The 14,666-nt window shown below is 38.7% G+C and overlaps 2 protein-coding genes across 3 annotated transcripts; both read left to right on the top strand.

Moving 5' to 3' along the window:
* The first annotated feature begins 6 nt into the window (after positions 1-6).
* On the top strand, positions 7-3,880 carry LOC105367435 (apolipoprotein D-like). Its single transcript, XM_011506142.1, has 6 exons — positions 7-126; positions 887-1,017; positions 1,190-1,436; positions 2,067-2,387; positions 2,472-2,490; positions 3,485-3,880. The coding sequence occupies exons 1-6, from the start codon at positions 10-12 to the stop codon at positions 3,718-3,720; spliced, it is 1,071 nt and encodes a 356-aa protein (XP_011504444.1). The 5' UTR covers positions 7-9; the 3' UTR covers positions 3,721-3,880.
* A 1,180-nt stretch (positions 3,881-5,060) lies between these two features.
* Positions 5,061-13,236, top strand: LOC105367434 (apolipoprotein D). 2 transcript variants are annotated; one of them, XM_011506141.1, is made up of 5 exons: positions 5,061-5,138; positions 9,971-10,112; positions 11,801-11,931; positions 11,986-12,162; positions 13,045-13,236. In XM_011506141.1, the coding sequence occupies exons 2-5, from the start codon at positions 10,002-10,004 to the stop codon at positions 13,205-13,207; spliced, it is 582 nt and encodes a 193-aa protein (XP_011504443.1). In that variant the 5' UTR covers positions 5,061-5,138; positions 9,971-10,001; the 3' UTR covers positions 13,208-13,236. The 2 variants fall into 2 exon arrangements, with proteins under 2 accessions (XP_011504443.1, XP_011504442.1); XM_011506140.1 differs by lacking the exon at positions 5,061-5,138 and having other exon boundaries at positions 9,859-10,112.
* The last annotated feature ends 1,430 nt before the right edge of the window (positions 13,237-14,666 follow it).

Genomic DNA, 14,666 nt, shown 5'->3' with positions numbered 1-14,666 from the left:
AGCATAGGCATGAAGAGCGTGGTCGCGTTGCTGATCGTGGCCGTGGCCGGTATCGTCCATGGGCAGATACCCAGCCTGGGCTTTTGTCCTGAGTACCTTCCGATGGTCGGATTTGACATGGACAGGGTGAGTTGTTGCGCTCCTGTTTGCCAATACGGCGCCGATTCATTAAATCGCTCGACCAATCTGTGCCCTTCTTTCTCCTTTTTCTCTCATCAATAATTGCACTGGTATTACAGTTAAGCCCTTTAATTTCTTTTTAATATAGCAACGGATAATTTAGTAGTTGCAATTAAATTATCCTCCAATATATCGTCCATATATCCATACAATCGTTCAAATTCCAATGATAAAGGACTAAATTACAATGCCAAACACTTTTAAAAACTTTCATTACTAAATTTTACCCCCTCCCTTTTTTAAAAATAATAATTCAATGCTAGTTATTATGATATTTTTTTCCAATCAATTATATTATGAATTAATATTATCAATATAACAACGTCCGTGTTCCAAGTAAGTCATCATCATTATCATTGATATTCTTCTTCATCTTTTTCATTTCCTTCTTCTTCTTCTTCTTCTTCTTCTTCTTCTTCTTCTTCTTCTTCTCATTATTATTCATTATTATTCATTATTATTCATTATTAGAAATTATTATATTATTAGCAAAATTATTTTATATTTTCCATTTTCATGAAATTATTATACATTTTCTGATTCTTACTTAAATAAAAGTCTCATTTAAATAATAGTTATATCATTAATAATATTGAGTAATAGTCTCGCACAATAATCGTAATCATAAACAATTTATAATGTCAGTCGACCAATAATTATTTCAATTTTTACATTTAATTCAACGCGCTTCCTCTTGTCAATGCAGTTTTCTGGCATTTGGTACGAAGCCGAGCGATACTTTCAATTGACCGAAGTAGCATCGCGTTGCGTCATGTCAAACTACACGAAAGGACCCGATGGCAAATTCCACGTTGTTAATGAAGTTACGAGCCGATTGTAAGTTATAGATTCGATACTCCCATTCCCCATCCCCCTCCCCACTCCCCATTATTAATAAAATAGGAAATAGTGCAGCCGAGCATAATTGTTTGGGCATTGTCACGAGAGCCGTATGATGTCGTAAGTGATAAAAGATAAATTATATTTGAAAAACATTTTCCACATCCAGCACGGGCATCAAACGAGTCCTCGAGGGTGAAATACGAAAAGCTCCCTCAAAGGCCGAAGAGGGCAAACTTCACGTAAAGTACACCACGGTACCGCTTATTCCCCTCGAGACCCAATACAACGTCCTCGAAACCGACTACGACAACTACGCCGTTCTCTGGAGTTGTTCCGGAGTCGGTCCAGTTCATACCCAGAATGCCTGGATTATGACGAGGCAGCGACTCGCGCCCGGCGAAATTCTCCAAAAGGTACGATATACGAGATTATAATTCTACCCAATTTTAACTGTTGATGCCGAGGCTTTCGAGGGATTCGCGAGCACATTCCTACAACTTGCTTCACCTAATGCTATTCTCGTTAGTTTCTGCTATCGGATTGTGCTTAACAGCCTCGCTGTTAAAATGGCAGCCGCACTAATAATCTAACTAATTCATCTACGGAATTTTGCCAATTAATTTGAATGTGGTGGATGGGAGAGCTGCGTTGTTGCCAGTGCGCAATTACATTACCATGAAAAGGATTAATTAATTAATATATATATATATATATATATATATATATATATATATATATATGATCGATAGGATCTTGCGATGCTTTACATGTACGTCAAACATCGATAGGCAAAACTTGTTAAATTCCGGGAATGTGCTATTTCAATGTGTAAATCAGCCTCTAAGGGGAAAAAATGTTGATATTCGTATAAGAGCCAACTTACATTGGCTATACAAAAACAAGGTACGATCAATGGCAAATCCATTACGAGCTTATTGGACATTAATCGGCGATTTAAGATTTTGGATAGCCTCCGCATTATCATCCGCCATATCCCAATAATCCTCCCGATAACACGAAGCCTCGTTATTATCAACTTTCAGGCTTACGGCGTACTCGACAAATACAAGATCTCGAAGGTGTTCTTCGTAAAGACGAACCAGGAGGACTGCGCTTACCTCGACAGCCTCCAGGCCGAGCAGGCGATCAAGCCTACGGAGCCCTTGAGGAAGCCTCAGATCGCCGACGTTGATAACGAGGACGAGGAGGAGGTGTCCCAGTCGCTGGCCAGCAAGAGCGCGGCCGAGATCAGGCCACACATCACTCCTGACGCACCGGAGGCTATAATAAAGACGCGCCGAGCCGAGATCGACGCCCAGGAAGCGATTGCCGCCTCCGCCTCTGCCTCCGCCTCCGCCTCCGCCGCTGCCGCTGCCGCTGCCGCCGCCACGGCCACTGCCACCGCCACCGCGATCGCAAAATCAGCGAGCCTTCAACAGCCAGCCAAGGAGGCTGCTCAACCCATCGGTTAGTTCACCCAAGGCTCATTCATTTATATGATTTTAATGTACGCGGAATAAACGAACGTATCCACGGGCTGTTGGCATTGTTTTACTGTCTTTGTCTGAGTCTCGCTCACGAGTTTATCACTATTTGGCAGGAAATGACCGATTGGTGGCAAACGCCAGCCGAGCTAATTTACGACCTGTCCGCGCAACTTAACATTTACATTGGATTTAAACGATGCCGCGAATAATTTCATGCCCCCGCAAATAATAATAATCGTCCGTCCAGCAGATTATTATTGGCCATTAAAGCTTGTAATTATTGAAATCGGGAAATTATTGAAGTCGTGAAGAATGCCGTAATTGCATAAGAGAGCGACCAATATTAACGAGCTCGGCTGCTTGTCGACAAGTCAGCGGGAGAGCATGGAGAGAGAATTGGATTTTCTAAGGTAGATAAGCCTGCCACCGTGTTTCGTTATCACGATTAATGCGATCCTCGACTATCGCTTACTTGAGCAATATTATTGTAACAATGGAATTCCCGCTGAAATATCATTTGAAATATAATTGAGGCGAATCTTCGTCAAACGAGCATCCAGAATTATCATGAAAGAAAGAAAAACAACATAGCAATTCAAAGAAAATGTCACCTCCCGTTCTCCAACGGTCCAGCTTCTTTTTACAGGCTTACATATTGGTGCTTTAAATATCTCTTCCCCCCCCCCCACCATCCGCCCCTCCGCCCCTCCGCCCCACCGCCCCGCCGCCCTACCGTACCACCGCCCGACCGCCCGACCGCCCAATCGCCACAGCCCACTCAGCCCTCACCGCTCATCACTCCTCATCCTCTCGGCAAAGTATCAAATAGAAATATTTTTTTGTCTGCCTGAAAGCCGATGCCAATCGATTCGAGACGTCACTTAATATTCAAAACAAGCCATTAATACCCCGTGGCGCATACCCATCAGGGCACGCACCGTAAACCCATGGAAATAAAAATTCTTATATTACAGTAGCAGTAGCGGAGGAGGCCGTGAAGTCGGTGCCGGAGGTTATACTGAAGATCGCGGACCAGGCGAAGGAGGTGGGGCCGGTACCGGTTCTCGAGCTGGTGGAGCAGCGGCCGGTCGTCGCCGTGGTCGCCGAGGAGCCCAAGGCGATCGCATCGATCGCCCTCGTGGAGCCCGAGAAATCGGCCGAGACGAAGCTGGAGATCACCGAGGATAAGATCGGGATCGTTAAGACTTGAGTCGACGACTAGCGGGCGAGGGAGGGAGGGATGCTCGTGGGAGGACCTTGTACCGCCGATGCGAGCGTCTCTGCGATAAACTGGCGCGATTCCTCTTCCACCTCGCCCCTTCCTTTTCCTCTTTCTCCCGACATCGGCCCCTTTCTCCCTTCCTCCCTTCCACCCTGCCTCCCTTCCACCCTTCCACCCTTCCACCCTTCCACCCTTCCTCCTTTCCCTTTCGAGGTCCTTCGGGGCTCGTGGCGGAGGGTCCACGGGACGGTACGATAAACCGTAAAAGGCGTGCACGGATCCATCCCGGACGCGGCCGCTTCTCGTCTCGCGCGAGGGCCGACTCACTCCAACACAACCCCTCCTCTTCCACCTCACTATCTCTATTTTTATTTGTTTATATTTCGAAAAATAAAAAAAAAAAAAAAACCAATACAATGAATATACGTGAAAACAGAACAAGTAGTATGTGTATGGACGCCAAAAAAAAAAACTCAAAAAAAAGATACAAATAAATTGTTACGAAAAAATCCTTTATTAAAAAAGTAATCATGACTTCTGTATTTATACCTCACCCGATCCTCAAAACATACGGCGATCACCTGGAGCACCGTTAGTTGTAAGGTTAGGTTAAGATGCTGCTATTTTTGCTCTTGAGGACGATAGGACTCGCCATATAGGCTGGAATATCGATAATTTGCGTAATTATGCAATTTCCATTTAAAAGCTGTCGGCCATGCGGCCAATACGATAATACCGTTCGCTGGCCGACATTCTTAAGCAAAATTGGTGCTGCACGAAGTCAATGTTCGTTTACGAAATTCATTTGGAAGCGGTGACATGCCACGAAGACAGGTGTACAAGTTATCTTCGCTGTCGTTCATCTCGTCCGGATGACGTAATACCCCGATTGCAGGCCAATAACCGCTCGCCGCGATTCTTTTCCACGTCCTAATATATATATATATATATATATATATATATATATATGGTGTATGAAAGACAAGGAAAAAGATGTGGTGACCAGAGGTGCAAAGCCATCGTCGATTGGCCGGCAAATATTCGAGTTTCTTGAACCGGACGAGTTCCTTCCCTCCCTCTCTTCTCACCCGTACCTTCTCCCTCGATCGCACGAACACGAGCACGAGCACGAACACGAACACGCGCACTCGCACCCGCACCCGCATCCGCATCCGCACCCACACCCATACCCGCACGAATGCACTCGCGCACGCACGCACGCACGCACTCCCTATCTCTTTCTCTCTGTGTCTTGACGCGTTACCGTTACTGACCCAGTAAGGAGATTGTGGGCCGTGGCCCCATGATGGGGACGCTCATCGGCCACTCGTCAGTAACACAAAGTCACCAGGACGAGTAACGCCCCGCTGAGAGGTCAAACTATATCGCACTCGTGCTATCGATAGGTGTTTGTTTCTTTGATTGTTTGTTTATTCATTTGTGTGCGCGAGCGTACGCGAGTGTGTTGGAGGATGTACGAGTGGCGTCCGCAGCTTCAAGGTCAACAGGCTACAGTCTAACACACTGACTCCTGTTTATCCAGAGAGTGAGCGATAGAGAGAGAGAGAGAGAGAGAGAGAGAGAGTGAGCGAGAGAGTGAGAGAGTGTGTGAGAGAGAGAGAGAGAGAAACGAATCGCTGTCCGCATACATCCGTGTTGGTGTTTAGATAACGCGTGTATCCTATAGTAACAGTTAATTCGGGTCCAGAGTTTATCGGCTTTAATAGCAAGTTTCGGTGAGTCTTCGATTGGAAGTCTCCTCGAATATACCGTAAGCGGACTGTCAGTTATCCATCAAAATTCTGTATGACTCGATGTTCTTTTTTCGAGCATTATTTTGATGACCCAATAATATCATTCGAGATGTTCTCCCGATAGATTAAAAAAGTACTCATAGAGTACCGGTTTGGACACGATCTAATCGGAATTAAAGAATAATAAAGAAATTAAATCGTCGTTGAAAATACTTTTACGTGGCTGTATTTTAAGCGGAATCTAGGATGTCCAGTTGCTTACATCATCATTGACTTTCTTCATTAATATCTAGCTGTTTATGAATAATTGTTCATAGTTTTAATGATTCGGAAATTCTGATACGTAATATCGGTAAACTGATCTTGCGAATCAGTCGAGTAATTTTATTAAAAAAACAAGAGGAAAAAAAAGAAGAACAACACATGGTGAGATGTGAATAATAGTCAAGAAATAGTTACAACAGGAAGGGAAAAATATTATTGTTTACTTTAAAATATCATATTACACAAAAATATTATATCTCATAAATATTAATACTATGAACTTGACACGCATTTTATTGGTTTATAAATTTCTTTTTTTTTTTTCTTTTTTTTTTTAAACCGCTTAACTCAAGCGAAGCTTGAATAATACATAAATTTTATAATACATTGCGTATTACTTAAGCTATTAAGTAGTTTATTAACCCACTTGGTTTATACATTTCACTCAGAGAACTGAAATTTCTTTCTTTCGCTTTGTTCATCAACGAAAATACGACTTTTGTTGAACATTAAAAAACATATTTAAATGATTCTAGGCTGTATTAGTAATTGAACTGTAGCAGTATTTTCTTTTATATAAAATTTAAAAACAAATCTTATATGACAATTTTTTACATTGCAAGAGATATGAGTTTTATTAATTGAATTTTATATTTACTTTATTGAAATTATTTTAATATTAAAGAATTTCAAAATTTACATAATTTTTCGTACATTAAAGCCATAATTTCATTAAATTCTCGATATCCTGGCATTTGAAGTGGCATCGTGGCAGTTTGAAGAAATATTTATAAATACGAATAATCCTTATTAACCAAATAAATATTGATCATCCTTACGGATCCTATGTTACGGATGTTTTAATTAGAGTAAATTTAATTATTGAATATGTTATCCTAGTAAATGGCAAAATACAGTTTTATCATAATTCGAAAAAAGAAAAAAATTCCCGATATTTCCCATATATAATACATTTAAATATAAAAGTCTTATTTAGAAATAAATTTTATATATTTTCATTGGTTCGGTAATATTGAATATGCATGAATATTTAATAATAACACTAAAATCAATTTGTTCCCTTAAATATTAGTGGATTAGATATTGAAATTTTTACATCTAACATAGAAAAGAATAATTCCATTTAGCCGAACGATTGTTTTTAAATAAAGAAAATAATGTGATGCCTCTTGTAGATTGCAAATATTAAAAATAATAATCCATTTGTTATCCGATAATATATATATATATATATGTCTAGTATTTGCACAGCACATATCAAAGTCTTATATGAATTTCTTTACAAGCTTTATCAAGCTATAAAATCAAGTAATAGCGGATTATTTATGTAATAATTTAACATTTATATTATATAATATGATGGGAGACAATACGATATAACACAATGCACTACTATACAATACAGTTCATTATAAAGTAATTATGGCGTTCAATACCATACAATGCGTTATAATGTTATAGAATTGGATAGAGTACAATATAATATAATTCACTATAATATAATATAATATAATATGGCATAGTGTAATGTAATAAAATACAAAATATCTAATAACGTAACAATTGCTCAATTATTTACTAGTTCACCAATTATAAATGCAAACTTTATAAATATGCATTGAAATTCTATTCATCGACAATGTTACAACCTCAATATATAATTTTAATTAACGCGGTTGTTATCAGGCGCAACGGAGCTTTTGAATTATGGTATAATTTTTTAGACGATCGTTAAAATGATGAAAAAAAGAATCCTAAAAATAAGTTCACAGTACAGTAAATTACAACGGTTATACTTAGTCACTGGAATTTTTTATCTGTAAACATATGTATTTAATGACACGTATTATTTTATTACAAATGCATATACAATTTAATTGTTATTTAAAATTTATGCTATTGGAGGCACCTTAATCTAGATAGATATTAACACTCGTAATGATAAAGTTTTTATGATTGTGAGAACCGTTCGAACTTTAAATACGTTTGGCGAAGAAACATTTTATTAGAAAAAAAAAAATGCAGAAATTTATTTAATCTCGAATTTTAGCCAAGCAAATTCATTATATTTAATATATACCAATATAATATTGATAATATAATATATAATATAAATAAATAAAATTGCCTGTCGTATTACAATAGAATTCCGAAACCATAATGATCTTTTTTATAATACTTTCAGTAAAATTGTTGCTTTGTTTCCCACAGTAATACAATACCTTTATTATAAATTAAAAAAAAAATATATATATATATATATATATATATATATATGTACATATTTGATTAATATATTAATTATTATGTTGACATATTGTTAAAAGAATATGTTATTATAAAAGGACGTAATTTAGATAAATTCCTAATGCAACAATACTATTTTATAATTACTTGTAATTTTGGTTTTTACAGCATCGAAATGCTATATGCATTTAAGATTGTTTTACTATCATCTTGCATTTACAATTGTTTAATATGACAAATGAATAAAACTTGAAAAAATTATAACTGCATTGTAATGTAATGTTATTATTATTATATAAAATTGTTTATTACTGTTATATAGAAAATTATTAGAGTTTTATATTAAATTTTATATTATGTAATCATTAAGGTGAAATCATTTTTGTCTTCATATATCTTTGTAATCCTACCTTAAAAATAAAACAAGTTTTATAACTTCAACATTATTTATCAATCTTATCTAAAAACATTCATAAAAGTGATGTAAGCATTTAAATATAATTGATCTTACATAAAATGCATGAAAATTTAGAAGAAGTCAACTATAGCGGTATATAAAATATTAAAATTTTAATTTTTAAATGTTTAACATATATATACATATATATATATATATATATATATATATATATATATATGCAAATTTAACATAAATTTGTTTGTAGAGGCATAAACTTGCATTATAGATAAAAATTTTTTTTTTTTTGTGATAATATCTTTAATCGTTCGATTTAAAGGGTGTGTGTGTGTGGGGGGGGGGGGGATATTAGAAATAAAACAAAAATAACAAAAATAGAGTTTGTACATCTTTGATTATTTTTCCCTTTAGTTTACTTGAAAAGAGTATTCGACTCGAGTGCTGTTTTAGTATTATAGATGGTGGATGGGGTGGGATGGGGTGGGAGAAAGCGCGATTCTAAATCTTAGAGTTTAAGTATGTCGATATCCTGGCTATTCGCGTATAATTACATGGATAAAACGTACCATCTTATGTCTCAAATACTCGAGCGTGCGATCTTCGGCGCTTGGACCAACCGTTGCTCAGAAAGTTTTAAGAATATCCCATCGACCATATCAGACTTCATTTCAATCGAAATGGTAATTAATTACCGCAGCCACCCTACGCCCATCCCAATCGCTTTCGATTATCGAGAAAAGACTTTGTTGACCCATGGACCATCCGGCGAGACCCCACTCTCTATCGCCTGGGACATCAATTCGCTTACGTGAAATATCAAGAATCCTCGTCAGTCCGCTGGTGAATAAGCTTGGGCTTTTAAAGCGGTCGGTGGCTTCTAGAGCTTTTAACACCTGAACAAATATTATTATCGTGGTGTCGGACAATACATCGCCACGTAGGATTACGTAGCGGCACATTGGCAGTCGAGGCTGATAGCGCGAACTCGAGCTTATGCAGTCCAGTGCAGCCGCTAACGGGCGCCCAACCAAGAAAAGAAATAAAGGAAGAGATAGATAGATAGATAGATAGATAGAGAGAGAGAGAGAGAGAGAGAGATAGAGAGAGATATCGTGCGTGCGTGCGTGCGTGCGTGCGTGCGTGCGTGCGTGCGTGCGTGCGTGCGTGCGTGCGTGCGTGCGTGCGTGCGTGCGTGCGTGCGTGCGTGCGTGCGTGCGTGCGTGCGTGCGTGCGTGCGTGCGTGCGTGCGTGCGTGCGTGCGTGCGTGCGTGCGTGCGTGCGTGCGCGTGCGTGCGTGTGTGCTTGCGTGTGCGTGCGCGTTCGCGTGTGAGTGAGATAGATAGAAACGGCGAGGCACAGCTCAGATAACCGCTTTTTAAAATCGAGCCGCCAGCTGGGGCACATCTGCTTAAATACGAGGGATCGGCGTCGAATCCCTGACAGAGGCTCGCACGCCGCGCTCGATAAGAATTCGCGCTCCCAAGTGATTATTCGCGAATTTTCGCAACGACGACACTGTTCGCTCTGCTTTCAGATTTAAAAGTCCTTTTACACCCGAGCTCGAGATGATGTGGGTTTACGTGGCTCTGCTCCTCGTTGGAGGCGCCGCCGCTCAGATTCCGTTCATCGGTGGCTGCCCAAAGGTCGATACCGTCCAGGATTTGGATACGCAAAAGGTAAATATTATCGGCGCTCGTTGGACGCTGTTTAAGGGGAAGATGTCCTGGTGGGCGGTTGTCTTTACTATAATTCGAGCGTCTCTCTTCTTTATCCTCATTCGAATTGGAATTACCACTGGCTGGGGAACTAACTCCCTGTAATTCAATTCCGTTAACGATTCCTGAAATATTAAGCTTACGCCCGCGAGAGTACTTAGCAGTACAAAATCGAGGATTTTTTTTTTTTTTTTTTTTTTTTTTATACAGGTAAATGCCGGAGCTAAATCGTTAGCAATAATATAAATTTTCGACCGATTTTATTATATTTTATGCACAAGACCACGTGATTGCGCGTTAGTTAAAATTGATTGTAATGTTAGTTTAATTTATAATTGGGGGAGCGTCGGTGCACATCGATCCGTCGATCGCTTGACAGCATTAGATTATTAGGATAATGGCGGTACGGGCAAAGGACGTGCGTTCGCCAGTAGCAAGCTCGTAGGGCACAACGGCCCAGAAATATTCGCAGAGCTTTCTTTCGCAAAGCTAATGAATTTTTTTCAAATTTTACAAGCCATTAGCGTCCGTTCGATCGATCGCGATATTCAACAAAATTCCTGACGCGTCAAGGGCCTTATGCCCTTAATCATTCAACGTAAATTTCAACAAATTATGACATTGGAGAATTTTCGACAGAACATATGAGGCACGAGAATTTATTACATTATAATTTTATTAAAAAGACAAGAAATAATCTTACTCCACTCACTGCCGATTCATCGAATGACTCGAATAATGTTTAATTGGCGCGTGCGGGGACACGTTTTACTTTCTTTATACAGTTGCCCGTAGAGTGCGTTAAGTATTTTCATTGTATTTAGGCCAAGTTTTTGTAGAGTCGTTTTCATGAGCTGTAAATGTTGTAACAGCAACGACGTCCAACAGGACGATTAATTTTCCATTTTTATAAAACGAATCTCGGAATTCGTCACTCGAGATGTTCCGACATTATTATCGAAATATCATAGCGTGTAAATATATGTGTAAATATATCTTACAACGATAATGACTCAACGACTGATGATCAGTCATACGCGTGCCAACGAATTTGCTCGATTATTCACTTACACAAAGCCGAATAAACACATTATTGTTATTATCGATTGGCTATGGTAAATTGTAGGCGAATGCCATTACAAAGATCTTGTACTGTGGATAATCGATTTTATTATCCGAAATACTCGTGCTTTTCTCCGAACTATAGGCGGGTAACGAAATAGCCCGTTGTGACTTTCGCTTCTAACATTATTCATCCATCTTTTTCCATCCTATTCTCTCGCTCATTCTCTCTCTTTCTCTCTCTCTCTCTCTCTCTCTATCTCTCTATCTATCTATCTATCTATCTATCTATCTATCTATCTATCGAACTATCTAACTAGATCATACAATGAATTTCCTAAATATTCTTCCCTCCACTCATTTGTGCGACGCACAAACAAACCGTCCATTTGAAAAACAAAAGTCCCGCTCCTTAGCTTTGCTAAGCCCCTCGTCCCGTCACAATGGCTCGTTATCGGAGAAAGTCGGCGAAAAGGAAGGTTAATTCGTACGAGGCCATCTCGAGCGTGGCGACCCAAGCGAACAAGACAAGCCAACAAATAAACCAACGGCAAATAAATGTCAAATAAGTCCAATTTGACTTGCAGTATCTCGGAAAGTGGTACGAGGCGGAGCGCTACTTCGCTTTCTTCGAGTTTGGCGGCAAATGCGTCACGGCGACATATACCGGCTACGATAACGGCACCGTGGGCGTCGTCAACAGGCAGATCTCGTCGTTGTAAGTATGCGTTTCGCGCCCAATTTGCCGCCGCTTACGATTTCTTATTCGCAGGAGCGGCGTCGCCTCGAGCATCCAGGGATACGCCACCCAGAAGACAAGCAACAAGGCCAAGCTTTCCCTCGTCTTCCCCTCCATGCCCGTGCACTTTGACGCGCCATACTGGGTCCTGGACACCGATTACAGCTCCTATGCCGTCGTCTGGAGCTGCTCCGACTTTGGGATATTCAGGTGAACGAAGTATCATCATTAGACTAATTTCGTTTCCTCGAGTTTCTCAAATTCTCAACTATTCAAACCGCTGACAACTCGGGTCGCTCGCGAGTTCCGCCCCTCGCCCCACACACCAACCGACCTTATCATCGCTTCTTTCTCTCTTATTGGCTTTATGTAATACGTTGTTGCGTGCGATGATGCGTACGTCATCGATATCGATCGATTGAAAAAAAGAAAAGAAAATAGAAAAAAGAGACTTGAACTTGCTAATGGTAATCCTTTAGTTTTACGAGCTATAAATCAATATATCATCGCTACTCGCTGTGATTTAACGGTAAAGATGATTAATATGCATTTCCCTTCCATTCGATTATTAAAGCTGAACGTCGCTCTGTTCTTTTCATTATAATTGACAAGAAATCTCAATTCATATATAATCCATTCATTCAATAATTTAACGTTTAATTAAGGAATACGTTTAAAGGAATTATTTTACCTTTGCATGAAATAGCTCGTTTTTCTATAGTGTAGATAGATCTTGGTCGGACGAGTTTCATGATAGAGAATGAAAAATAAACAAAAAACAAAAAATCATAATAATTGATTTGGATATTAAAGATTCGATGGTTATTGGGTGAGAAAAATTTTTCGATTCAACCTGTCTGGACGGACAATCGCAATTTTCCTAAACTAAAATCTACTTCCTTTTTTAGCTTACATACATTCCGTCTTAAAATCATCCAAATTAACAAGACATTAAAGTAATTTAAAGATAAAGATTGTCCGACGGTTAAGTTCATCTCATTCTTAACGAGTCCCAGTGAATGGCAATGAACGCACATTGATCGAGCAAATTCGATATATCATTTAATAATTATTGCATTATGGAACTTTCAGCACGAGAAATGCGTGGATCCTGACGCGTGAACGGTACCCGGCAATTGCTGTTTTAGAAAAAGCATATCAATCTATAGATAAGAATAAGATTAGCAGAGCATTTTTCGTACGAACGGATCAGAAGAACTGTGCCGAAAATGCAGAAACCAATCAGATTGTTTAAGAAAACAACAACAACAACAGCAACAGCAGCAGCAGTAACAAGAACGTGAAAACTATACGAGGGCAAAGTTTATGTTATAAAATAATTTTTCAGATTGCAAAGAGCTATTTTGTAAATAGATGGAAATAATTTTTTTTTTAATTATAAGAAGTACGACGAGTCTTTGCTTCGATGCCATTTGGTAAGCTTATGCGTTGTGGAAGATAAGGAGGGAAACTGCAATCTGCAAAAGAAACTCAAAAGATAAGTCGTAAAATTGAAATCTTATTTTGCATTTTCAATTTATTTAATTATACAACGCATTGATATACCCAATTTTAACATTTTATACTTTCATTAGTGTATTGTGCTGCAAAACAAAACAAAATTGTAAACAAAACAAAAAATTGTAATATATTTCCTTAATTTATTGTTATTTATCGAATAAACATATGTAATAAATATTAAAAATACATTGATTGTTATATGAATTATTTATTTTTGGAATTCTCTCTCTCTCTCTCTGTTCTCATGTTTGAACAACGGCGTAACTGAATGATTGATTTGAATTGCATAATACATTTTTTATGTAAAAGAAAGTAGTAAAAAGAAGAGAAAAATTTTTTTTTTTAAATATAGCAGATTTGGTCTGACATCTGTGAAGAAAGTAGCGAAGCTTGTTGGGTTCGTAGTTCTCTTATTGCTCAGCAGATGTCGACATCATTTAGGCATATTGCCAAGGAGAGCCATTGAGAAAGGAATAGAAAGTTTTTTTAATTTTGAAATCCAAGAGCCATTTGGCTGAATTAATCGAGTGTATTACTAAAATGTTATAAATTCCTGGTGGCTTCGACATCCAAATGAAACTCTCATTATTTATGTTAAGATGAGAGTGCGCAGATAGATATGTTGATTATTATTAATTACACTATGCGTGCTAATTGGAGGGAAATTAATGCCGAGAATTTTGTGCAAAATTGCTGTCTAATATATATATATATATATATATATATATATATATAGAGAGAGAGAGAGAGAGGGAGAGAGAGAGAACGAAATTTTAATTAAAGCTAAAGTAGCCGATGCATTGAGTCTCATTGGGAGCTAAAAACCCATCGGCATCGAGGTATAATTAATCGGCTAATTAATTATAATGTCGAGAGTGTATGCTTCGTAGGACAAAAAGAGAAGAGAGAGAGAGAGAGAGAGAGAGAGAGAGAGAGAAATGTAGAGAAAAGCAGCGAAAAGCAGAGAAAAGTGACGCTGAAAGGTGAGCTGGATGAAAGCCATCGGGCACCGAATAAAAAATAAAAATAAAAAAAATGGAACAAAAGGGCAACACCGTGGGGCAGGATTTCGCTCGTCGCTCGCGGGTTCCTCCATTCATTAATATTACCAGCGCGATATTACCAACCAATTGAAAATCCACGGGCGATCGAGGAAATTGAAGAAGCCTCGCAACGACTCTTTCCAACGCCCA

Source organism: Ceratosolen solmsi, unplaced genomic scaffold (genome assembly GCF_000503995.2).
Source record: "Ceratosolen solmsi marchali unplaced genomic scaffold, CerSol_1.0 scaffold7, whole genome shotgun sequence".
Taxonomy (NCBI): Eukaryota; Metazoa; Arthropoda; class Insecta; order Hymenoptera; family Agaonidae; genus Ceratosolen; species Ceratosolen solmsi.
The sequence above is the reverse complement of the archived record's forward strand: the minus strand, read 5'-3'. Positions and strand labels throughout refer to the sequence as shown.